Source organism: Cyprinodon tularosa, unplaced genomic scaffold (genome assembly GCF_016077235.1).
Source record: "Cyprinodon tularosa strain WSP-4 unplaced genomic scaffold, ASM1607723v1 ctg691, whole genome shotgun sequence".
NCBI lineage: Eukaryota > Metazoa > Chordata > Actinopteri > Cyprinodontiformes > Cyprinodontidae > Cyprinodon > Cyprinodon tularosa.
The window spans coordinates 95,063-122,591 of NW_024039442.1; the positions used below are offsets into that span (position 1 = coordinate 95,063).

Below are 27,529 nucleotides of genomic sequence, written 5' to 3' on the forward strand. Positions count from 1 at the left end.
GAAAATCTATGGGGTATTGTGAAGAAGAAGATGCAATACACCAGACCCAACAATTCAGAAGAGCTAAAAGCCACTATTAGAGCAACCTGGGCTATCATAACACCTGAGCAGTGCCACAGACTGATCGACTCCATGCCACGCCGCATTGCTGCAGTAATACAGGCCAAAGGAGGCCCAACTAAATACTGAGTGCTGTACATGCTCATACTTTTCATGTTCATACTTTTCAGTTGGCCAACATTTCTATAAATCCTTTGTTTTTATTGGTCTTCAGTAATATTCTAATTTTCTGATATGATGAATTTGAGATTTTCATTTGTTGTCATTTGTAATCATCAAAATTAAACAAAATAAACATCTGAAATATATGAGTTTCTATGTAATGTATGAATATAATATACAAGTTTCACTTTTTAAATGGAATTACTGAAATCAATCTACTTTTTCATGATATTCTAATTTTATGACCAGCACCTGTATTGCACAATGTTTAACTTATACTTAGTACCAACACATTATTAGGATTACCAGTTCTTTTTTTTTTTGCTGTGCTAAAAAATACAGTAGGTTATTTTTTATGTATTAGTAGAAGTTAGGCTGACTAATGTAATAATAAATAAAAATTCAATAAAATGTATTCCATTAATTTTAAATTGTGCTTTAACATGAATATGAATAAAAGCATGTAAACGAGCATGATTTGGATCCTAAACTAAATTCTTGAGCAAAACTTTTAGCAAAACATAGCAATCAGGTGTTTCCTGAAATGTTCAGTCAGATTTCTGCACCACTTGGTGTACTGGTGAAAAGTAAATGAGCAAGGTACTCTAATGTGTCTGGGACTGTCTTTTTTTATTATTATTTTCAAAAACCACAATTCATAATTAACATTTCTATTTGCTAAATCATAATTTAGCCTTTTCTTTAATATGAGTGTGTCCAAACTTTCAAGCACAACCGTGTATATCCACCTAGTTACATAAAATAAATTTTTTGATCCGCAGTCCAAAAGGGAAGAGGTGAAGATGAGGGAGGAGAGCAGTTAATTTGACAAAGAAAAAAGTCCCTTCAATGATTTAAAAAAAAAATTAAACCATGGAAATTATGTCATTTTCCAATGGTAAGAACCTTCTAGAAATATCCACACACTTCACATATTGGTGGACTTGTCTAAATAAGACATGTTTGTTGTATTTCACCTAATTAGCTATATACTTTACTTCTTGCTTAATTTTACTCTACAGTGGGAAAAAGAATAGGGAGATGAGACAGATCAGAGCAGGGGAGTAGAGAAGAGGAAACAGAGAGCAACAGACCAGCCACCAGGCCAAAAGCTCTCAAACCTCCTACTGAAGAAAAACCTCATGTTGCACAGAGGGGTAGTTGGTTCTTCAACAGACACATCAAAGTATGGTGCCCAAGTGCATTTCTGTGACACTGGAAAAATGCCTAGACTGCTATCCAAAGACAATTACACATGAAATGCTCTGTGATTTATTAACGTGTGTGAATAATATTCACTCCATGCCAACAGTACAGAGACTCCACTGAATAAGCTGTTTAAATGATATCCAAATAAATTCAGACTCTGAAAGAACCACTGTGTTGGTATTACTGGACCTCAGTGCAGGGTTTGTTACTGTTTGATCACTCGATTTTATCAGACCATCTGGAAAACCTTGTCGGCCTTTCTGGTACACCACTGTAATGGTTTAAATCCTACCTAAAGGACAGGGACTTCTATGTGTCAATAGGCAATTTTAAATCAGAGACCAGAAAAATTACATGTGGGGTTCATCAAGGCTCCGCTCTGGGACTACTCCTATTCAACATCTACATGCTCACCTTGGCTCAGATTATACCAGACAACAAGCTTAGTGGTTAGGGCACAGAGCTTGGAATTCTTAAGTTGTGAGTTTGAAACCTACTCCCATAGACAGCCACTCTGGCCCTCTGAGCAAGACCCTTAATTGCTCCCCGGATGCTCCATGAAGGCAGCCCACTGCTCCCTAAGGGAATGGGTTAAATGGATAGATAAATTTCGCCAATGTCAGATCTATAAATTTCAATTGTTATGATCAGTTATCATGACTATGCAGGCGATACACAGCTTTACATCACAATGTCACCAGGTGACTATTAACCCATCAGAGCGTTTGCTAGATTCTTAGAATAGATCAATATGTGGATGGACCATAGAGAAGAGATCCAGAGCTACAGTAGCTCACAGCTTCAGCTATTAGAGCTGGAAACCAATGATTATGGTTGAAATCTTGGTGTAATGATGGACTCAGACCTGAGCGTTCAGAGGCAGTTACCAGGTCAGGTTTATAATCTGAAGAACATTTAAAGGATTAAAGGACTAATGTCCAAGGAGCAAAGGAAACTCGTTTATGCATTTATCTTTAGTAGAATTGATCACTGCAACTTTATGTGCATCTTTATATGTTTGCCTAAAAAGTCCATCAGACAGCTGATCCAAATGCTGCTGCCTATGTTCTCACTAGAACTAAGAAAGTAGAGCACCTCAGCCCGGTTCTAAAGTCCTTCCACTGGCTCCCTGTAGCTCAGAGAATAGACTTTAAAATCCTTCTGTTAGTCTATAAATCACTGACTGAATCAGCACCTCAACACATAACAGGTTTGTTGTCATTGTATCAACCTCCCAAACAATTTAGGTCCTCTAGTTCAAGCCTACTCTGTATATCCAGAAGTAGAACCAAGCATGGAGAAGCAGCATTTAGTTCCTATGCTCCACTGATCTGAAACAAACTCCCAGAAGACTGTAAAAGGGCTGAAAGCCAAAGTTAAAAAAATTAAAATAAATACATGAGTTTAGAGCTACGTTTGACCATTGAAGTTAAACTGCTAACTGGGGTATTAGTTTAAGGTTCTGATCCAACTGTTTTCATTTCTTTATCATCTTCTTTTTACTTCATGTTGTTCTGCTTGTTTATGGTCCGGTTGATTTATTTGTTTTACAAATGTTTTTGCTTTTATTCTGCTTTTATTTTTCTTCTAAATTACTCTCTAATTTATGTAAAGCACTTTAAATTGTCCATGTACTGAATCGTGCTAAACAAATAAAATTGCCTTGCCTTACATCTGATTTGTTGGAAAATAATATGCTGATTCGCCACCTTTTCTTCTGTTAAGATGAGTGGCTTTTTGATGAGGACAAGGAGTGTGATGCTCCTCTTCACATAGACTGAAGCACATTTACTTCACCCAAACTGAGGAATAATTTCAGTTTACATCCAGCTAAGGCTGTCTCCAGCATTTTGTTATAGGTGTCTATAGTGGTTGTATAGAGTTAAATGTGAATCATTTTCATTTCTCAAGTTTAAATCACAATTTTTTTCCTGCGACTTTCATTGTTTCACATCCCATGTTTAACCCCAAGCTTTAGGTCAGAGTAACTTGTTTTTTGCCTTGTTCATGCTGCTATTTTAGGTTTCTGTTTAGTTCTAAGTGAAGCTTCATTTACTTATTTTCCTTTGTTCCCCCTCCATTTACTGGATTCTGTTTGTTTCATTCTTCATTGGTGAATATTGTTTTAGAACCATAAGAGCCCAGGATCCCAAGCATCTCCTCACACGTTGAATATCTACTGACACCATATGGTATGGAATATTATGATATTATTGTGGTTTTGTTGATTGTTTATGTTAGTCAATACAAGTGACTATTTAAGAGTAAAAAACATAATGCAACCAAATATTCCTAAAAGAAGGGATTTTTTCTATTTATTTTACATGTTCCAGTTTTAAAAAGTGTTTTTAACATCTTTTTTGCACACCTTTGCCTAAGGAGTTAAATGATGAAATGCATGAAAACACACCTTGGGAAATAAGGCTGCCGGGAAGACAGAGTAGTTGTTTTTTCCACTGAGCTGTTTCTAACATGAGGCAGAAATAAATTTTCTGTGATATAGCATTAACTTACCTGTCCAGCAGAAAACTCACAACCTATGTGTCCACTTTGGGGCCAGCTTCTTCATGAATTTTTGCCAAACTAGTAAAAGCTACTCCGATATAGACTCTTGTTTTATCCTGGTTCATCACAGAAATGTAAAATGCATTGGCTGTCTCCTGTTTCAGCAACTGTGGTCAAATAGAGATGACCCAATATGACGCCCTCCAGTGCATAGACCTAGATATGTATTTATTAACTCCTAATTCAAAGATACGAGAATTTATTAATTCAAAATCAGACTTTGGAAGAACATGTACTTATAAAGACAGTAGGCCTACTTGATTTTTGCTAATTAAAAGCAAAATAAGTTACACAATGTCCCTTTAATATTTAATACATGTTTTAAAATTTCTCAAACTGCCCAATGTAGTGATTCTGCCATTCAAAAACCCATTATGGTTGGGACGTTTTGGTGATGGACTCATGGGATCATTAATCTATGAATGGTGAAAATCATAGATACCTTCTATCACAAAGCCACTGTTTAATTAATTGCTTATATATATGGTGAGGTAATAATCAATCCATCTATCCATTTTCCGTCACGCTTATCCCTGCTGGGGTCATGAGGGGTGCTGGTGCCCATCTCCAACTGTCAATGGGTGAGAGGTGGGGTCCACCCTGGACAGGTCACCAGTGCCTCGCAGGGCAACACAGAGACAGAGATGGACAACCACACACACACACACACACACACACACACACACACACACACACACACACACACACACACACACACAAGGAGAATTTAGAGAGGCCTATTAACCTAACAGTCATGTTTTGGGACTTTGGGAGGAAGCCGAGGTACCCAGAGAGAACTCACGCATGCACTGGGAGAACATGAGTAATCCATGAAGAAAGACCCCTGGCCGGGAATCAAACCCAAAACCTTCTTCGTCCGGGGCAGCAGAGCTACCCACTGCTTCCCTGTGCAGCCCATAAGAATTGATGTATTTTAAAAAAAATGCCATCTGTTTTTTTTTTTTTGTCACCATGTCAGTATGTTAATGGAAAGATTGGCATGTTTATTTTCAACTTTGAGCTTTAAATATATGCTTTTTGAGTCTTGTATTTTTTATAATAAAAAGGTGTATACCTACTTGCATTCATAGGTTGACAGTCTGTATAATTAGTAAATGATTTACTTTAAGATGCTTCCATTTGTTTGAGGTCGTTGTAATACAGTCATTTAAAAACAATGACACCATCGTAGTTTTTTTCCAATACCCTGCTTTGAAATATATTATCTTGCATAAACAAAAAGGAAATGCTTAGTGTTTGTCCTTTAATGTTTTCTAAGTTAGTGTGTTTAAAATACATCAAGAATAAAATGAGAGGAAGATAAATAATCTGCATACAAATCTAGGATATGGAAGTGACTCAAGGGTGTTTAATGTGACATGGAACTGACGCTTATGATTTCAAATGAAAAAAATGTAAATTAAGTACAATGACAATCATGAAAAGCTTTTACTGATTTTCACTGTAAAAAACAAATATTAATGACTGATTTATTTATTTATCACCAGTGCTATTTTTAAATGATTCCTGAAGCCATTGTTAAAGAAATTCAGAAGAGGAATGCTAAGTAACAAAATACTGTACACATGTCTGCTGTTGTATTCACCTATGTTGACCCTAGTTTCCTGACCCACCTGGAGAAGCTAGATGTATTATGAGGGTTTTTTCTATCCTTTGTTATTTCTGCTGCTTTCAATACCATCCAGTTGATACTTTAAAGAGAAAAGCTCAAGTGGTCCTCTGTGGAGTAATGAAAAAAAATAATTTCTCCTCTATTTAAGTTTTAAGAAAAAATGAGAACCTGTATGAGATAACATACAATTCCACACATTTTAAATATTCTGTAATTGGGATGAAATTACACCATAAAAATACAACTCATTTTATAATGTGAATTTTTCTGTGAAGGGTCAAACTCTATTTCCATGGTTACCTTGTAAGGGAAAATTCATTGGGTTATGTCTATTAGGATTTCTTATAGCTATCTGTTTGTACCATGGTGACCCTGAAAGTACTATTTTTAAGAAGCTTTTATTTTCTATAAGGATGCAAGATGGAAAATAGAGCAACGGTTTGTGGAGAAAGACTTTCTTGGAGGATATTTTAACAAGTCTGTTTCTGCTTTGTTCATAAGTAAATGTGTTTACAGAGAAAATGTGTCAAGTAGTAAAAGAGAGATAATTAGGATGATTTTCAGGTTTTTTAGGGAAATGAAATTACTCTAATTAGGCAGAAAGATGTTCAATATTAAAGCCCGAATTTCATTAAAAAAAGTCCATGGTTTATGTGGGTATTTATTCACAAAAAGGACACAGATTTCCTGATGTTGTCATTTTGTACGCAAAAAAAGCATACACATAATTAAAACATTTATTGCATTAGCTGTATACCTGTGAAGTAACAAGGATTAACTGTTTCTGTATGGGTGATGGTAAACACCCTCACAACTAATAAACATACTGCAATAAGCAAATCACTCCATCCCACTTAATAGTTTCATATTGTGACATAAACGTGAAAGTGCTTTACAAACAGAATTACTCTTAATGCACAAAATCAACTCTACCCATCACCCCAATCTCAAATAGTAAAATGAAAGACAAAAATGAAAAATTGTACAAGTTATATCTTTTTGCATGCTTTTCTGTTGTGTATTTGCCGCCCATGCTGTGAAAACCAACCTTTTCAGATGGTAAAATGAAAATTAATCTTTCATGATTGACACACAGACTGTCCATGCCTTTTTTTTTTGTCCTTGTTTGGTGACTTTGAGCTTACACTTTTAAATTAGTGTGGTTATTTCCTTAAATTTGGCAAACACTTAATGCATAAGGCATTTAATTTTCAGACTGGACATTTTCTGTTGCCAACATGTCATTTAAATAGAACATTTAAGTGTTTGAAGAAACATTATGAAGGCACAGTGATTAAAGTGTTATCATAACCTGTGTCCTTCTTATGTATGGAAAATAATAGTCTGTGGAAATAATACATATATATGTATATTTACATAAATAGGTCAATAGATTGCAGGTACTACTGAGATATTGCTCTCAGTGAAATCACAAATTGAAGAAAATCTATACAATAAGATCATCCTTAGTTAAAACATTTAGCGATTTACAAATATATTGCTATTTATGTTTACTAAACACTTTCAAAATCAGAGAGCTTTTGGAGCTTTTCTGCTTTGTAATGCACATGTTGAGCACTGACATCCTTCATAAAGCTTTTTTTTGTTTCTTTTGTTTTTCTAAGAAGAAATAAAAACAGATTTACCTTTCAGGTTTTGCAGCACTTGAATAGAATTGATAAGGTGACAATAAATTATGTGTCTAGAGTTTCTTTTTTTTAAATAAAATCAAGAGAAACAAAATTTGAGATGGATGCTTTCCTTTTGGACAAAATGTCATATTTTAGATCTTTGTCCAGCTGAAATTCTCAAATCCTGATGAACTAATTTTGATGACAAAAGAACTGCCAAAAACTGTCCTACTAACTGTGAATATTACAGGTACATGGTTGGGGTTAATAAGTATTATTTACAAACACAGAGACAATGACAGAATAAGCAAGTGTCCACAAACAAGTGATATAAGAACAACATTTTCTTGAAACATAATCACATTTTTCTTTGATTGTGTTGATTAATATAGTCCCAAACAGCTCAATAACATCACACCACAAATATTTGTATATATTGGCCTGCCAGTTGTTTTTTTCCCTCTTTTTCAGTTTTATGTAAGTCCTTCGTTCAGTGTCCCAAAAAGAAGTGGATGGAAAAGGTTATTTGGGGAGAATCCTGGCAAAAAAGGCTTATTGTGGAGTAATAGAACCATTTTTATGTGGAGAACTCGCATTAGCACTATTTTGTATCCTACACAATACATGTGGTTATTAGACTGCAGAAGCATCAACTTAAGTTGGAAAAATTGAGACAACAAATAAACCAATGAAATTCACGATGAAGCCAGATGAGAGACCTCACCTGCTTAGTTTGTCCAAACTTAAAGATTTGTAGCAGCAAAGGAAAGTCTCTTTTATAGCTGCTGGTCTTTTGGACTGTCTGGGCAGGATGCTGATTGGCAAGACTTCAGACTCACCAAAGGAATGTCAGCTCTGCTGCTGCAGGTGAAATGTCCTTCCCCACTCCCAAACTGCTTCCTGTCGCCAAAATGCTCTGACCGTCCACTTTCATTTTTCCAGGTTCTTGACAGAGTGTGTCCATTGAGAAGTTTGTCCTTCTGACCCCATTCCCGCTGAGAGCCAAAGCTGGACACAGGCGACTTAGGCTGCTGGTATGATCCTAACGTGGGAGGCATCCAACAGTTGTCTGAATGTCCGAGGACAAGGCACTCCTGTGTGCACATCTCTGTAGCTTCCACAAGCCCACGTGGTCCCAGGGGTCCATCTGAAAAAAAAGGTCAAAATTCATTTTAAATAACACTACTTAAAGCCTTAGGACACACAATTATACCTATTAAGTTTACATACAGAGCAGAGTATTTTAATTAAATTAGTTAAAATGTGTGAATACTGTAGGTAAATGACTGTTGCATAAAGTGTTTAGGATTGCCAGGACTTGATAAGGCTCCACTTACCCTTTAAGAAAAGGCCATATAATAAAATGACAAACAAGAACTTGGAGAAAATAAGGCTCCATTTAAAAACAAAGCAAAAAAAACAGTAAATTTAGTCATTTATTGTAAGATATACGGTATTAGTATCCATGTTTAATTAAAGCAACAAAAACTGATTTCAGAAAAGGGAAATACAGTCTTTTTTTTTTTCAGTGTCCTGTATGGCGATGTGGCAATAAGAACAATTGTCTTGATGCCAAAAAGAGCCCAACAGATTTTACTTTCACAAGTGGAGCAGTACGGCTATCGCTATAGTGTTCCGCTTGATTTATGCATATAAATTGCTTTATTGTAATTATGCAGGGAGTTTTGCAGTTTATATGGACACTGCAATGTAAGTAGAACAGGAAAGGAACAACAGAAAAAAAGGAGAAAAGATGAAAGAAAGAGGAGATGAAAAGGAGATAACGATAACACATTTTCAGTCTGCTTCATCAACTGCAAAGAGATGTAAAAAGAACAGCACAACCAACAGACATACAATAAAGTAACACCTAGATACTATCGCTAAAATATAAGTAGTATTATATAATCTGACATGTATTCTGTGTTACCTGAAGATAAGAATATTGGCTTTCTGTATGGAAGTGAATCTGTAAGTACCTGGAACCAAGCACCTGTAGTTGTTTGTGAGAGTGCACTTGTGCATGTAAAGTTTATTCAAAGAAAGAATGCTCAATAGTGTTTGTGAAGAGCCGAAGAGGCGCCCCCCCAGAGCACCAAGCCTCAGACGCCCAAAGGGACCCCAAGAGCGAAGGCGTCAGGGAGCCACCGCAATGCCGGAGCCCCAAGGAGCCGCGGGGAAATATAATCTGCCATACTGCTATGACAGTATAAGGTTGCTTTAGTTTAGACCTGTTATAATTAAGGAGTAGAAAATCCTGAGCTCCATATGTCAGTGCCAGAAAGTAAGATTTTTAAAAAGGCAAAAAAAGGCTTTGGATTGACCTGGTCAAAGTGTGGACATAAATCCGACAAATGTCATGGCGTATTATTAAATAGCTAGTTCATGCTGAAAAGCTCCCTATTGTGGTTTTTTAAATGAATTCTGCAAAGAAAGGCAGGCTAAAAACTCACTACCAGCTTTTGTAAATAACCAATGGTTTTGCACCCAAGGTTGGGATAAACTGGTAGTTACAAATGTGTAACTTTATGGGGTAATTACTTTTGCATAGGGTTTTGGTGGTTTTAAAATCATTTTCTTTTGATAATCTTAATGTAAGAACACCACTTTTTGGATCTACTCGGGTTACTTTGCTTTAACATTTTAATTTGTCTGGTAACCTAAACTGACTAAAAAGATAAAACACAAGAAATCCACCAGGGCCAAATACTGCACTATATTTCTTCATTGCATCTTGAGTTGGGAATAATAATAAGACATACATAAATCATTCATACAAGAAATGTGTTGTGAGAGTTATGCTCATGTAACAGCTACAAAAGGTTATATGCATGGTGTAAAAACAAAAACATCAAACAGATAATATATATGTTTTCTTTGCCAAACTAAACCAAGAGTGAAAATATGGTTTTAAAAGTGGGAATATATTAACCAATTATAGCATTTATTAGCATTTATACAGTGTTGAAGTTTTTTTATATAAGTTAAATGATCTTGATTGTGTAATTCATAAACTATAAAAAGGAAGTTTGTTTTAGATTGTTTGACTCCTACATTGTAAATACCATGTCTTTCTCATTTTATAGCTAATTAAACAAAAACATGCCACCATATTTAGACAACATTGATATGATGTAAATATGGGTACTTGCCACACAAAGTTAACATCCAGTTTGGCTCATTTGGTTTTACTTCAGTTTAACAGACTAGATTGTTTCTCATCAGATCTATTCAACATAGTCCCCCAACTGGCATGCATGATTCGGTACTTAGGATATGTACCAGCCCTGTACTTCATTTCCATTCTGTGTCTAAATGAAAGACATTAAACAAGTCAATCCAGCGCACTCAACTGCAAGGAGAAGTAATGCGTTATATCAAAATGGAGGTGGTAATAATTCCTTTAATAAAGATTGCCAAAGCCAAATCTTAGGAGCTGTTAGAGAAAGGAGATGCAAAGACAGGAAAGGCTGTGATCATGTTCAGGATGTGCCGTGAGGAGCACAGAAACTACTTACAGACCTGCCATTTATGTGACATTTGGATTTTTTTTTTTGAATTGGTAGATAAATGTCTAAAATGAAAGCATCCCAATCATGATGTCACTGATGGCCTTTCCCCAAATTCACATTATTTGGAAAATAATGGAACGTGAAAGGTTCATGAATCAGAGTATATCTGAATGCAACATTGGTATTTGGTGTATTTATGTCTTATTTTGCTTATTTAAGAGCAGACTGGTGAGTATCAATGATGCATGATTCTTTCCTATTTTCTTGATGTTATAACATGCCCATTAGCATGTAGATACTGTGCCCAATAGTTAATTAACTGTAATTACCCCCACCTCTTTCAGAAAAATAACAGATAATACTTGAATAAAAGACCTTTTAGGAAGTTAGCTGGCATGTTTCAAATGGACCAAATACATGTTCTCTACAGGAGACTAGCAAATGTACACAGAAGTCAAAAGCGCAAACAATAACTAATTATAACTACACTTTTAACCTTTGTAAGCCAACTGTTAAGTTTGACTAAATGAAAACATGCAAACTGTACAATATCATTTAACTCAAGACATGATAATGCTTTAAATATGTATACATAAATTGTTATAATATCATTAGGAATGTGAAAAGCCAGACAGCACTTAGAGGGGTATGGTGTTTAAATGTACCGTTTTTAACATATCGTACTAAGGTGTTTTCTGGAACTAGTTTTGGATAAAACAGATTTAAACAGAATCAAAATTATTAGACACCCCTGCCATTCTTTAGAGTGTGAAATATTCTAGTACCATTCTGTTTTCAAGATCTTATTAAAATGGATACACCTTTAATGACACTAGTAATATTCTCCTCAATGTTTGGTGATCAAAGTTAGGACATTAAGCTGACTAGACATTTGCTGTGGACCAACCCAAGATTGTAGAATCCCATATGCTTCCGTCATGCTGCCTTCTCAACAAAATCCTTTTAGTTAAAAACATATTTCCTTGGCCATTGACACAGTATAAACTCTTACATTTGCAGTAGAAACTCTTACAAGTGTAAGAGTTCTACCTTTTTTGCTTTTATCATATTTTTGTTGTCTATGGTACCTCCTGGTTGTTGACAAATTCAAATAAGCATTGTTGCTTTTTAAATGCACCATAGAAAAATTACTATTTGAGCTTTTATATCTATATGTTTTCTGTTAAGAGATGTTTGTCTCTTTTTTTGCCAGGTACATATTTTTGGTTTAAAGGGAATAATCAAAAAGATTGTTAAAATCTAAATCTGCCAAGATATATTTATGTTACGTTTGAATTTCTATAGCTGCTTCATCCGTTTGTGCCTTCAAGAGCCCAGAAAAAGTAATGTTACCTCCTGTTTTTTAGAAGAACTAAAGATGGATTTTTAAGTGTAACTGTGGTCTTGCACTTTAACAGCTGGGGATCACCATTATATTCCTGCTTGACAAACAGCCCTTTAAATTTAAGCCTAATCCTGTGTTGTCAAGGTGAGGAACAAGAACAAAATAACAGTTATGTATAAAACTAATACACCTTTTTCTTTTTTCATTATATTCTCTGGGTCATATATTCCCGGAATAAAAAAAATGAAGAAACAAGGGTGGTCTTTTAAATGAATTTCACCAACCTGGAACCCATACAGGTGTCACTTTTTTAACCTTGGCACATTGATCGTTTAGTTTTTATTCAGCTCCATAAAGGTATTGACATATGACATTGAACATTTATTAAAATTAAATAGATTTATTTTTTAAATGACAAAGACCAACATAATTTATAAATCTTTGGTTTGCTGAAAGGGAGAGCAGATAATACAAGTCCTATAGTCTTTGCAGTGGGTTTTAGCAGAAATATATTTTTTGGGAGAATATATTCAAAAATATCCAAAGAAGGGGATAGAAAGAACCGATTTTTCATCTCTACTATTAAAAAAATAATAATTAATTCTAAAAGAAATAAGGTTATTTGTATTCATGTGCAAAAAAAACCCCCAAAAGACATTAAATACCTTTTTGACTTACTGCAGTTTTCCCCAAAAGATATATCAATTCCTCTTTTATGTCTGAAAAAAATGGTTTTCAACTCGTTTTTGCTATTTCTCTGTGCATAGCTGTTGCTCATAGCCTCTACATTATTGAGAACAAGTTCATCCTAGAATACTTACACACACATACACACACTTGACACGTACAAGCAAATAGCTGGTGGCTGGTGCTTGGTGCAGAGCCCTGAGTGCTTTAAATAACATAGAGGCACAGGTGTTGAGGAATGCCAGGGATTCATTTGTGTGTCAGATGGTGCTGACTTTTGCTTACAGCACTGTGAAAATAATGCAGAGGTCCACAAAGACAGATACCTTAAAGACAGAGAAACCATTAGACAGTCTTGTGATGCGGGGCTATTAGGACAAGCCTGAGGCTGTCCGATTTTAATTCTGCAGGAGCTGTGGAATAAATGGACACCATGAGGAATAGCCCACTAATGATGGACGCTTTGACCAAGCAGCATTCACAAGCCCCTCTTTGTCCTCCTACTCAGCATCAACAGATCATAGGTTATGGAGGATAAGGGAAAGAAGCTCAGTGTTGACCAGAGGATGTTTGCAACTGCAAGGGAGTGTTCTGGCTTTACTCTTTTGGCTATCACTAATGCGATAACATTTGGCTAATTAATTGGATGCACACTATCAGCACTGATGTGCCAGTCCCACACCAAAACAGCCTTCGGAAAGCCAAGAGGGAATAGAAAGAGGGGTGTGTGAGAATGATTGAGTGTGGGGGGATTTATTGTCCATAGGGCTTGTTTATTTATCCACGCTGTTAAGCATACCCAGATGTTGTTATTTGGGATAAATGCGGCTTTGTTTTAGTCTAGCACTGAGGCTCAAATGTACCATGCCAACATCCCCAGCTGGTACTCAAAAACCCCTCCAGATATGTCTCCCAGATTAAAGCTTTGCGCCTTAAACCTGCAATAGGTGTTCCTTTTGACCCTTTGATTTTTCTCAGTACAACATAAACACATATAAGGTCAATGCATTACCACACCCACTACTGCACATAATTATATACCCTATCATAACTATGCCCTGAAAATAAATCTGGTTCACGCAAGTAGTAAAGATACCTCAAATAGCTTGGGAATATATGTGTTAGCAGTGTCCAATAAGCCATAGAATTACAACTCTATCAGTTTTGCAAAAGAAAAGAAAAGAAAAAGCAGCCTGTGATCTACAGTACAGGCGATCTGAGGTTGGATAGACATAATAGTGAACGGAGCAGAGCAGAGCAACACACAGGATGCATTCTCCTGAGAATAGCAGTCTGGCTGATGGATCCTTTCTAGTGCTCCCTTTGAGGCCAGTAGCTGCTTCTCATGAGAGGACATGAAGGGCAGGAGGGAGTCAAAATAGAAAATGAAGACAAAGCTTGAGTTTCAGATTAAAGGGCGGTTGAAAAAAAAAAGGATCAGGCAAATTTAAAGAGAGGCTTAAAGAGAAGTGAAGGTGAGAATCCATTATTAAAACAGAAAATCTTAAGCTTGCTGAGGAAAGAGTTTCATTTACATAACTTACATGATAACTAATGAATATTTTTTTACTTTATACTTCTCTGTAGAATTCTCAGATTAGTTTGTATATATATATTGAAATGCATGTACTCTAGCAACATTTCCGATTTTCCAATATGAGATTTAAATCATAATGTGTTTTTTGACATTATTGTGCAACATGATTGGGTAGTTTTATGATCTTAAACTAGTAGAATATAATAGCTGGGAACAAAAAACAGGTTAAACAAAAACAAAGTACGGTACAAAAGAGATGAAAAAGTTATACCATTTTTTTCATAACTTAATCCACTGAATCCTTTTTCTATATCTTTGGACCCATTTCCAACAGTTGGTGAGTAAAAGAATAGGACAGAACCTGTTCAATAACAAGTTATTACCACTGAAAGGCAAAAGTTATTAGCAGTTATAATTACTACTTCAGTAAGTAACATAAAAACATTGTGTTGCTGCACTTAGCTGATAATATACAGAACAAGCACAATGATGCGAAGAACATGTAGTTCTGCTCCTTCATTGTATGTGAAAACTGCTTAAAGTTCTGGGAAAAGAGAACACTGCAAAGAAAACTGTGTGAATAGAAGCCCTGATTAAAAAGCTGTATAGTGTTTTCCTCTCACCAGGAGGCACAAGCAAAGAGATTTGGTAGAACTTCAGAAAAACATCTTCCACCACATCTATGGGGACATACAATGCATCCTCACTTTTTGCCTCAGTGCAGAGACGTTTTCCAACAAATGTTATCTGTGTAGCACTTTCCAACCAAACAACAGTAGCCTACACAAAATAGGATGGAGTAGAGGAGAAATGTTTTTACTGCAGAAGCTGAACAAGTCACCATGGACTATTCACTACACTTCAAAACACTTTTAGTCTTTAGCTGTATTATTTTCCTGCAGACATGTCTCTGCATGATGTGTGCTGGCAGATACACAATATATCCACGGTAGCCGAGACGCATTGTGCATTTTAGGATCCGAGAGTGGTTACAGGGATAATAAATAATAATCCGCATACATTTGATGTACTGCTGTTTTCCTCCTGGTTAAAGCTTTGTTGAACAGGTCATGGAAATATGAAACTATAGAATGCAAAAGAACAATTTTAAAGACCCATATGATAGAATATCACTACTTGTAGTAACAAATTCATATGTAGTTTGCTACTGTGGATGAGTAATACAATATTTTTTCTATTTTAAGATAAGAATGAAAAGTTTTCAAATCAACTTTTATCACTAGATGGTATTGACAATTAAATATATTACATAATTTAACAGATATTATCCATTACATACAATAATTATAAGCTTTACCCAAAAGGAAAGTTTTAATGTGAACTTCACTCAACTCCAGTGCAACATAGTTCTTATTGCTTAATACTATCAAATGATTTCACCATCATCTCTTACAAGGTAAGACACATTTTTATTGTTATAACCACTTTTCATCTAATCTATTATTTGATAGATTTTACTGACTGCATTCAGATTTTGTTTTTATTTTTTAGGTCATAATACAGTAGGTCCAATAAAACAAACTCACAAATTATGTTATCTCAACTGTTCTAATACTCAAAATAAGAAGACAGAGGAAACATAAAACCATAAACTGCTCCTACCGGGTCAGTTCGTAAAATTTGTTAAACAAACAAAAAATAAGAACAATTTGATTGATTTTTATATCAATGTGACTGGTGAGCACATGAGCACGACCGTTTAAATTGGAATGATTGATACCTGAAGGAACATTTACAAAACAGCGGTGTGTTGGCTTCAACCAGTACCATTTCAGCATGACTGTAAAGTTTATTTCCTTAAATCTGAAAGGCACTAAATCATTTCACCGTCTAAATAGAAGAATATATAAACTGTGCTGCTCAGTATTTCAGTTCAGTTGCATCCTGGTGTATCATATTACACCAAGTCCTCGTGGTTTTGTTTGTTATGTGGCTGTTTCTATTATACACATATTGATTTTTTTTTCTGGGAGAGATAAGATGTCAAGAAATTGTCACTTATGACTTGTTATTAAAGTGCCATGCATGAATTGCATTTTCATTATGTCAGGGAGAATAATGTTGCAGACTGCTGATGGCCATTTGAAAATAAGCACAGTAATGAATTAAATGCAATGAAACCATTTTTTTTAAATTGACAATTTTCTGAGACATAGTTTAGGATATAGCATGGTTTTACACTGACTTCATGTTATTTACACAATAGGCTTAAATAGGTTTTTTTTTTTTTTTTTTTTACATTATTAAAGCTAAAGTTATCTAGTCTCCTCTGATTGATTGCACATTTTTTGTTTGAAGTCATTATGATTGCGTTTTAACAAAAGAAAGAGACAAACTATTACAATTATACACTTTTATGGAGCTATGTCTGTAGCTACTGTAATTTAAGATATCTAGTTTGCTTATTTTTCTCTTTATGATTTCACTGTTTCTTTGTTTTGTGTTTACATCTGTTTCCATACACACATTAAAAAAAGATTTTTAAGGAACTGAAAAGTGCTTCCTTGTTGTTTTGCCAAAATTCATGATGTATTTATGGTTTTGAAGCTATAATTAGGTCTATATAGACCAATTCTGAATAGATATGCATGCAAATTGAAAATTGAGTGCAGCATATAGATGCAAGTTGCACCACTGAGACTTGCAAGCGATGGGTTTCCTCTGTCTGAACGTTGAATTGCCAGCATGGGCTTACAACTACTTGATTAATAATTCTGAATAGCACTATCAGGCACGATATAACACTGTGTTAACAATTTATCACTTTTATGTAATAAGTATGAGGGCAAGGAAAGAACGACTTTGCCCAACATTTGTACAGTAGTTTGCCAATGCCATATTATTTAGATCAGAGGTGCTCCCTCTAATAAAAGACAATAATACTTAAGTGAAATTCTGAAAGTTGGAAACAAGTTTAGATTCACGATATGGTGATACGTCTTTGGAAAATTAAGTTGATGCCGCCTGCAATTACTCATTTGTAAGGTCCAACCAGCCAACTAAAGCCATAATATACATGTTTTAATAAATGAATAAAGAAACATGGGTTTAAGGAAAAGCTTGTTTAATATCTGCCTAAAGATGGCTTTTAATCTGACAACAGGTAGCCTCGATACACATATCCTACTTTATTAAATATGAACATGTAATAATAAAATTACTGCTTAGTGAAAAATAAAACAGGGACAAGGAATGGTAAAGAACAGTAAAGAGTTGATCGGACTAAGGCACAGATACATCGTACAGTGATGGGCTGACAGAAAGATGTAAGTTTCCGTGTTGATCATTACCTTGAGCCCCAAGGATTCGGCTCGGATAATAAAACAGACCCATGTTATTCCCATGAGAAGTCTGTAATTGCAGTCCTGAAGTGTCTCTCCTCTCTGTTAATAATTGTAATTTCAGACCGGGCTCTGCCTACATACATTTATTCATAATTACCTTAGGGAAAGGACAGTGTCATGCTGTCTAATAAAAAGTGTGCTAAATTAAACCGATAAAAGGCATGTTTGAAAAATTACTTTAAGGTCAGAAATTTTTCAATTTGATAAAAAAAAGTTAATGGATTACAGTATATTCTGATTTTCTGAATGTGTTTTTTCTAAATGTACATAAATTAGTACACATCTAAAGGGAAAGAACTTTGAGCTTGCAGCGCTTGTTTCATTAACAGTTTGCTGGTACTTTTCTTTTTTATTCACAGTTTAGCATGCGTCGTGCAATTCATAGTGATATCTGCTGTTAAATATGCCAATGTGTCGAAATTTACACTTCGCTCTGACTTTAAATTGGCAGTGACAGAAAATTTAGCACCTCCTCTTCAATTGCAAGAATCATTTGCCTCTATTGTAGTGGTGTTAACAATTGTATTTTTTGAAAGCTGGCATATATATATATATATATATATATATATATATATATATATATATATATATATATATAATCTGCATTTAAAGATACTGGATCACTTGCATTGATATATATCAATGTTCATCATAAAAAGGACATTTTACACAGGAAAACATTCAGTTGATCGCATATAGAGAAAAGATATGGGGAAATAATACTTTTTTCTTTTTATTTAATGCAAGGTTATGTCAAATGCCTATAAATAGCATCAAAGAAAATATGTCTGTAATTGATTATGCATTCAGTTCATGTGTTGGTTTTGAATAATAGGTGAAATGGAAAGAAATAATAAAAGGAGAAGCTGTTAATGAAAACAGGAAATGTGAGCAATAGCCATATGCATAATCTGCTCTGTGAGCTGGTTGGTATACTGGGAGGAAGAGGAGGTCAGGGTCTGGCCGAGACCCCTGTTGGGTGCAGGTGGCAAATAACTTCTGTCAGCCAAGTAATTAAGTGTCCATCACGTCTTTGTAGGAGGGCTGTGCAACCCAGAAACATCTTCCAGTTTCCATCTGTGAGACAAAGTGGGGCTTCAGTATGCCCCAACATACAATTCCTATGTATTTACCATGAGAAGAGAGCATAAAAAAAAAAAAAAAACATATTCTGCCAGCAATGTTTCAAAATGTCTTTGAAAAAGGAAAAAGAAAAAGAAATAAAAAAATGGATCGGAATGGAACATGAATAAACATAAATTTGTATCAATACAAAGTAAATACAAAGAAAAAAAAACAAAAGTAAAAAGAAGGAGGCACTTGGATAAAAGATGCAATTAATGTAAAATAATGCTTGAATAAAAAAACAAACAAAAATAAACTCTGAATGCCCCCCTATTATAACTGAATAAGCAAACAAAATAAGGTCAGTAAATGTACAAATTTCTGGTCTAAAAAAATGGAATATAAAAAAATTAAAAAAAGCTGCAGCAACTGAAACAACTACTTCAAGGTAAAGGTCATGAAAGAGGATCAGTGACCAAACCAGCTTTATCAGACAAATGATAAAAAATATTGTGCTTTGCACTGTATTTAAATAAAAATAAATATTTTCACTGATGTCTGATACTTTCCTATAAGTACACGTTTATTTGTTTGAAATATTGATATTTTTTTATTTGACATCTTTACATAAATTTGTGCCATTTAATACAGACCAACATCAGAGATGTCTATACCTGCAGGTTGGTACAAGATTGTTTTGGCAGTTCATGTTTTTTTTTTTTTTTTTTAAATGCAGTTGTGGCCTATTAATTTAGCGACATGTGTGAAAGTAATTTGTTGTTTTTGAAGATGGCAGCAATTAATCTCTCAAATGACCTAGCTAGATTAAATCAGAAGAAAGAGACGATGCCAGGAAAATAAATGCCAGCATTAGGGTAGAAATTACATGATGACCTTACTGAACAATGATTTATGGATTCCCCAGTCAAGCAATTACATCAGGTAATACCTTTGAAATTTCAAACCATGGAAATTAAATTTGCTCCTTTGCAAACTGTGCACTTGTCAAGGACATTTAAACTATTACCTATATTGCAATCGTCCTTTGCAGTCACATTTCTCTCTTCCACAAAAGTGACAAAAACAGATGTAAGATGATTAACTAAACTATAGAAAATAGGATTCAATATTGATGAAATAATAAAAAAAATAAAAAATTAAGGACTGAATTTCTTTAAAGATAAAAATCCAGGTGAATTCAGCACCATCATTCAAAAACAGTTATTAGCAATCTTGTGAAAAGAAATAAAAAACAATTTCTATCCATTATCTAAAAATTCACCACATAAATGATAAGCAGTGGTATTATAAAGTACATTTTGGGTTTCATGTGCTTTTACATTTCATTGTCCTAAGGTACATCTTACTCCATACTTCTCTGACGCTTGCACTCTGTATTAAAGAGTTAGACTATCTATTTCTACTGCAGGGGCTCTTTCACATGAGTAGAATTAAAAGTTCTTATGTCCACATTATAAAGCTCTTTCAATATATCCTGGATTTTGGACTTGAACTAGAAGTACATTAATTTTGAAGAAAATAAATTAACCCACGACAAGGAAAGAGATGTAGCTGAAAACTTGCTTTACAGGTTGCTGTTTGGGGACAGTGTAACATATAGCTATTTTGTTCCTATGGCAGATTGATGGCTTAAAGCAAACCACAGCTGGGATACCAAAAGGATTTATTTTTACGCTTTTAGTGATCAAGAGGTTGTTAAAGCTTTTGGGTGAATACACCAGGCTGCGAAGGTGCTACCAACCTGGGAAGATTGGTCTGACTGCAAGGATCAGAGAGCAGTTGTTGTGATAGAGCAACTAGAGCAAGTGTTGAAGATTATGGAAAACTATGTGCTAATAATAACAATAATGATATTAATATGCATTCAGAACTGAAAAAGAGGCTTTCTGTGGAAAAACTATTCCACACAAGCAAACCAAGTTTAAACATTTGTCTAAAAAAAATGAATAGCTTTTGAATAACTCTGAAACCTGCCATTGTGTTGTTTTTGTTAGGGTATGCATGCCAATGAAGAGGTGAGTCTTAATCATAAATAGTTCAGGTTGTGTACAAACTTTTTAAATATTGGAAGTTGAATTTTAAGCAGGTGGGACCCTCTATTAGATTTGTTAAATACAATTAAATCTGGCTTTGTGTGGCCGGGGCCTAAATCTGTCCTTAATTATACAAATCTATTAGAAGTGGACTTCAATTGAGTATTGTCATCTATTGTTTCCTAAAATAAACATGGACAAAGAGACTGTAAAAAAAAACAACCTACAAATAATATAAATACTTCCAGCTATTTAAAAGTGCAACACTTTTTCTTCCTACTTACTGATTGTCTAAATTGTAACGCAAATGATTATCCATCTCTTATAGGTGAATTTTAGCAGGCTTACCTGCTTAACACAGATTTGTGGAGCATCTTAGAGCTAAAACACTGGAAGTTGAGGAGTGCTGCTTCAATTTCAGCATCAGAAGACATGCCAGATATTTCAATTAAATTCATTTCAGTTTATTTCTATAGCGCCAATTTACGACACATGTCATCTCAAGGCACTTTGCAGTTCATCAGATCATATAGTCAAATTGATTCAAAGTTTTCTATCGAAGGAAAATCAGTTGATTGCATCGACTCATTGACTCGAATGCAATCCCTCACACTAATCATTTTGTTAAAGACTTTTCAACAAAACGATTTTTATCATATAGTTTTAACACTAATTCAATGGGTGTATGGCATTACAGTTAATAATCGATAAAACTGGAATTAAAATATTAATCTTTGCTTACTTAACAAATAAAGATGTATTACTATAAAAACTAAGCAACACATTCAAAATCAAACTTGTTTCGTGGAAACAACAGATTCAAACCATGGGTTGGTTATACATAGACTTAAATAATTAACATAGCTTTTTTTAACCCATTACTTCCCCCTATTGCATAATACTGTCCTTTGAACCTAGGCATATCTCTTTGATTAAGATAAAAAAGAGAATTCTTGCATTGTAGTTTAAAACATTGTTAATTTTAACCCTTTGGTAATATAAATGACAGCAAGAAAGCCATCAGCTGCTGAAATACCAAATAGCTAGTGAATTTTAAGTGGCACTCTGTCAAGAGCAATTCCTCTGACAGTGTCACCAAGACATCGGACATCTGATGAGTTCCTTTGTCTGTTTCCGTCTCAATGTCAAAAAATCAGCAGGCACACTGACTCCCTGATGGGGTCAGGGACCTCCGCCGCTGTGAGAGGGTGACCACGTTGATTCGAGGACACACTGTCATCCCACACAAATATATGGACTTACATTTCTGGAAACACAATTGAAACACTGTGAGTCAGTGACAAGCATATTAAAAATAAAATAAATAAAATGTACACAAGGCAGCAACATTTAGTTAGCAGACAAGTGGTGTCATTGCTTTGAACGTCTGTGGTTATTTTTATCCAACATTTGATCCTATGACAGATTGAATAATGCAAATCTGAATTCACTGACAAAGGAGTGGAAATTAAAAGAAAGACGGTATGGGGCAGAAATGGTGCCAGTGGCCTCATCATTTCATTTCTTTTAGCCCATCTGTAAATGGCATGCATCTTAATCCTTTTAATTATGGTTCCTCACTACAATTACCTCAAATTAAATTACTTTGCAAACCTCAGAAGGATACATGGCGAGCTGAGAAGAAGAGGATCCTTCTGTCAGGGATTTAACCTCAGTTTCTCTGTGACACATTTAGCTGTCTCCCCCACCTTGTAAAGCCAAAGCTAAAATAAATTGAAATATTGAAAATGCGAAAAGCTTCACACTGCACCCATTCTGGAACCCAATCAGGCCTCAAACTCATCTAAATCCCCTCTTTCCCAGTCCGACTGCATTCACTGGGCTATAGAGATTACTACAAGGAACCCTGCCTGGCAGGCACGCAACACTTAAATAATCTCTGGGTGAAATCCCAGTGTTAATGTGGGGCTTCTGGATCATGACATTGCAGCATTTTGTGGTACTCTGTGTGGCGTTGGTCTGGTTGCAGATGACATATTGCAGCAGCAACTAAAGATGTAATGGAAGACAAGAAGACAATCATAATGAAAAAAGGATATAGAGAAGAGTGATGGGAAGAGTAAAAGAGAACAGGAACCGAGTGAAGAAACAAAAAACAATGTGGCATGACATAGTGGAGAAGATAAAAAGACAACGCAGGGGAAGCATGGAGGAAGGAGGGTGAGAGAAAAAGGGCTGTGGAGGCGAGATAGTCCCCTGAGTGGGACACAAGAAGCTTGCCAAGGTCTAAATGACATTACTCTGCATGTTATATTCTTCATGGCCTTGGGTGGGTGTCTCATGTGCCAAGAGATGCATAAAATCCTGAGTGCTATTCTTACCCTTCTCCGGAGCTGACCCATAAACACACTCATCTCACACTTGAAGTGTGGCATCAAACCAAGGATGGTTAACGCAGAAAATTAAGTAATTACTTGATGTTTCAATTGTAGCACAATAATTACTTTAGTCCACAGGATAACCAAGAAAGTGAGAAGATAACATATGCCAGTGAAGACAACAGCATAATGACAGGATTAGTGTAGGCCTTAAAGACTTCATCTTTCACAGATACACACGGAAAGGGAGGGGTAGGGAAACTGAGAGACAAGGAAGGCGGTTGAAAATATCTTTGAAGAAATTCTCCCCTTTAAAAGGAAATAACTGTAAATACATGAGAGCATTTCACTGGTGCTGAAACCTGTCAATTCTTATAATGATAGGAAACCTACCCCCTTTCCACAAAAGCTACACCAAGCTCTCCATTATACTTGTGACAGCAGCTCTCAAATATTGCTCCAATCTCGATTATTGTCTGATCACCTGTCGTTGATCTCTCTTTTTCTGGAATCTCCATTTGAACCAAGAATCTACCTCAGACAGGAAAGCAGTGTATCTCCAGTGTATCTCCAAATCCCTAGGAGACCTTAGAATAAATTCTGCTTTTGCATCTTAATATTTACAGGTCTGAAAACAAATTGAAAAAAGATGAATGTATTATATACATATCTATACATTCCTTCTTCAATAAACCACTTGAAAACCTTCTTGGCTAAAATATATAGATCGAAAAAAGAAGAGGAAAAAGAAGAAAAAAGTTATATTTAGAAGTATAAAAACACAGTGCTGTAACTGTCAACTATCAGTTCAATCCTGTTAATTGTTAATTGCTGTGGATACTGAGTCAATTGAAGATTGCTTTCTACACAGATAAAAAGATCCACATCCAGGGTGGCCTGGCCAGTTTGAAGAGGGATAATTAAGAATAGCATAACATCAACAACATAAGGTTGTGTCAAGACCTTTGACACCTCTAATTGTATCTCTCCAAAGGCTTGACTTCTCGGTCCCAGGAAAATTCATTAGACCGCATAGCAGCATAAATATCCAACACGAAACGTCAAGAGTTTTTGAACACAAGGCTTTGTGTTTTTGCAAGAGGTATAAGGGCTGGCATCGGCTGTTGTGTGCAGGGAGGCAGTTGGACGAGAGGAACAATCTGTACCAGTTAATTAGCACACACAAGGGGGCATCAGAACAGCTCTCTAAATCCTCTCCTTCATCTCATGCCCGTCCAAAACAAGGGCTGCTAGATTAACCTGCCGGTATTATCACCGCAGCCACTTGGGCTGTCAATAGATAATAGAGCAGGGAAGTGACATCCAGAGAGATGAATTACACATCTAAAGCAGAGTTTATATGTCTTAAATGACAGCGGGGAAGTGTCATGTATTTAATTCTTTTGTAATTTTTCCATACATTTAACTCCCTAACTAACCCAATCTAACCTACTCAAAAATGCATCTTATAGGGCTATATTGTCATCTCTTAATTGTTAACCACGTAACTAAATAACTGTGATTTCATTGTTCCCAATTTTTCACATTAGTCTCTATTCATCTTTTAGTTATTTAGCTTGGAAGAAAGTTTATTGAAAAAAAAAGCATTAGGAGGAATGGAAAATCGCCCTTATAGATCAATTTTATGTTTTTTGCCTTTTATTATCTTTCATAGAAACAAATCTTGTTATTAATACAGGAAATGTGTAGTGATTACTTTGATTTATCTAGTGTTCACTGAGCGTGGAAAGTTCCCGGTGGTTAGCATCTCAGAACCTGGACACATCTTCAGTGACTCTCCCGAGATCACTGGGTGTTTCGGGTCTTAGTCATACACCCTCACTCTGGCAACCCAGCTGGGGGTGATCAGTTCCCCGACTTGTGTCCAGGTAGCGCACTACGCCACGCCTCCCCCCCTCCTCAACCAGAGCCATCTCCTCAACCAAACCTTTTCAGCTGCTTCCAAGATGTTCTTGGTGGCTCTTCATCTCTGCAGACCGCAAATCCCTAGGAGTCCAAGGACACAGTGTAGAGATCTGCCTGCAAAGCCCCTGCAGCCCACTTCAATAGGCTTGCAGCGGGCCTTCCAGCCATTCCTCCGGCACTCAGCCACGAGTTCTGCGTATTTAGCCCTCTTCCTCTCGTGTGCTTCCCCTATTCTGTCCTCCCAAGGAACAGTTAGTTTAAGCAGTACAACCTGCCTGGTGAAAGTTGATGACAGCACCGTGTCCGGGCGGAGTGTCTTGGCTGCAATGTAATCCAGGAATCGCAACTGCCTCCCCAGATCGACCAAGAGCTGCCAGTCCTTTGCTGTCGTGAGCAGCCCCCCTTTGGGCATGAGTTTAGTGAAGGGATAACATTATAACACATTTACAGTATATGTGTCCGTCAGTCAGTCAGTCAGTCCGTCCGTCCGTCCGTCCATCCATCCATCCATCCATCCATCCATCCATTTCTTTGGTGTGTAGCTAATAATAACTTGGGCGTATAACTTTATGTTTTGAAACACAAAATGTAGAATAAATTATTAAAATAACACTATCAAAACTGCATTTTAGATCTTGTCAGGTCTTACAAACCACTGTAGGGCAACCCTACTTCTGAAAATGTTTATTTAGTAGAATATGTAGCCCATTATACAACAGTGCAGCTTTTGGATCAAGTGTTTTGGACCTCATTTTCTATACTCTGACATCTTCTATAGGCTACTGCACACTTGACTTATCTACATTCTTACTTGCATTTATGTAACCCATCATAACTATGGCACGATGATTAATCTTCTTAAGTGATTATCCCCACCTTATGAATAACAGATTTTATATACTACCCCTGTGGGGAAATGTGAGCCATGTATAGTAAACTTGCACAGAGTAAAGGTATATTCCAAGTGATTTATTTCCAGGATATTTGTAGCTCTCCTTTCTACCTCTTTTGCTCAAAGAACTACTTCTTTAAAAGCGAATATCACCATGCTGAGAAATGACTCGACTTTTTTCAATAAAAGATAAAGACCATCTTATTACCTTCCCATTAAGGACATAACATTTTGTTAAATGGACTCCTAATCTACTGAGCCAGATTCGATGAATCTCTGCTGCACTTTAATCAACTGCTGCTCTGCTGGTTCCACATAGCCTTTTCATAATTAAGACGAATAAAATTTCATAGTGTATGGTTATTCCAAGTCCTAATTCAAAGTAGAGTAGAAGTCCCTAAAGGGTATTCTTACATATATCTAAATCTGCAATATAAAATATCAACATTATTTTAATTGTGGGGTATCTACTGTAGAAATGACATAGGAAAGAGATTAAATAGCATGCCGGTTATCTGTAACATGCATTTTGACACCTAAAGAAAAATGTGACATCAAACATTCAATACAGGCCAGGATATAAAGGAAAAAAATCAGAAAGATAGAAATTATGACAAATATAGAAATTTAGGCTTATACTGTATCCCTGCTTGTCCATAAATATTGCATTTTTCTATGGCCGCATCTTTTTTTCAGCATCATGACCTCATTTGTTTGATATACTGATTTGCAACCTTTTTATTTGAAGAATGGAAGTATTTTGTAAGTGTTTTCTTAGAAGTAAAGAGAAAAATGCTGACTGTAGATGATGTTTTGAGCTTAAATCTCTGCCATAGGTTATCAGTTTATATCATGAAGACTGTGAATACCAGGGCTTTTGGCAGAAAAGGTTATGAAAGTTGAAGACGTTGTGCAAACAGAAAAAGTGCTTCTCAAACAGCTTCATCAGCTGTTCTCGACAAGATAGCTCTTGTACCCAAGAGAAAGGTCACAGTGGCCCATTTTCTAAGAGCCTTAGCTCCAAGTGAGTCATATCAAGACCCATCATAACTGATCATATGACACTCCAGGCAGAAACTGGCAGTTGTCAACATTAGTGAGAGCTAGTCCTTAACTCAATTTCGGTTCATGTGCTATGCCCGCTTCAAGCCTAAATCAACAAACTCTCATGATATGACAGCACTGGATGAAATGTTTAAATGATTTAAACGGGAAACAGGGCCATGCATATCTTTAAAAGGTTTTCACGTTTTCACTTATAAACACATAGCAGCACATGATTGTGAACGTAATAAAAATCTGACATTTAACAATTATCTTTACCAACAAAATTTTTTTTTAAATTTTGGGGTTCATTTTAAATCATTCCTATTCAGTATAATGCTACTACATTATACTGAAATTAGAGCACTCTTCTTCAAAAGTTCCCTTATTAATATCTAATGGTGTAATTTCAGCTAAGTATAAATATAACACTTTTTAAATGGTGGAGGAGTTGAAGTTGTTTGATGAATCTTAAACACCAAAGAATAAAACCATGTCATGGA

At 35.6% G+C, this 27,529-nt stretch overlaps 1 protein-coding gene across 6 annotated transcripts in view; it reads right to left on the reverse strand.

Annotated features, from left to right (window-relative positions):
• Positions 1 to 6,274: 6,274 nt before the first annotated feature.
• LOC119771874 (protocadherin-9) overlaps positions 6,275 to 27,529 on the reverse strand; it is a 235,323-nt gene continuing 214,068 nt past the window's right edge. For all 6 annotated transcript variants that reach the window (XM_038268072.1, XM_038268075.1, XM_038268071.1 and 3 more), the window contains one exon: positions 6,275 to 8,407. In XM_038268072.1, coding sequence (XP_038124000.1) covers positions 8,037 to 8,407 — 371 coding nt within the window. In that variant the 3' untranslated portion in view covers positions 6,275 to 8,036. The remainder of the gene's footprint in view (positions 8,408 to 27,529) is intronic.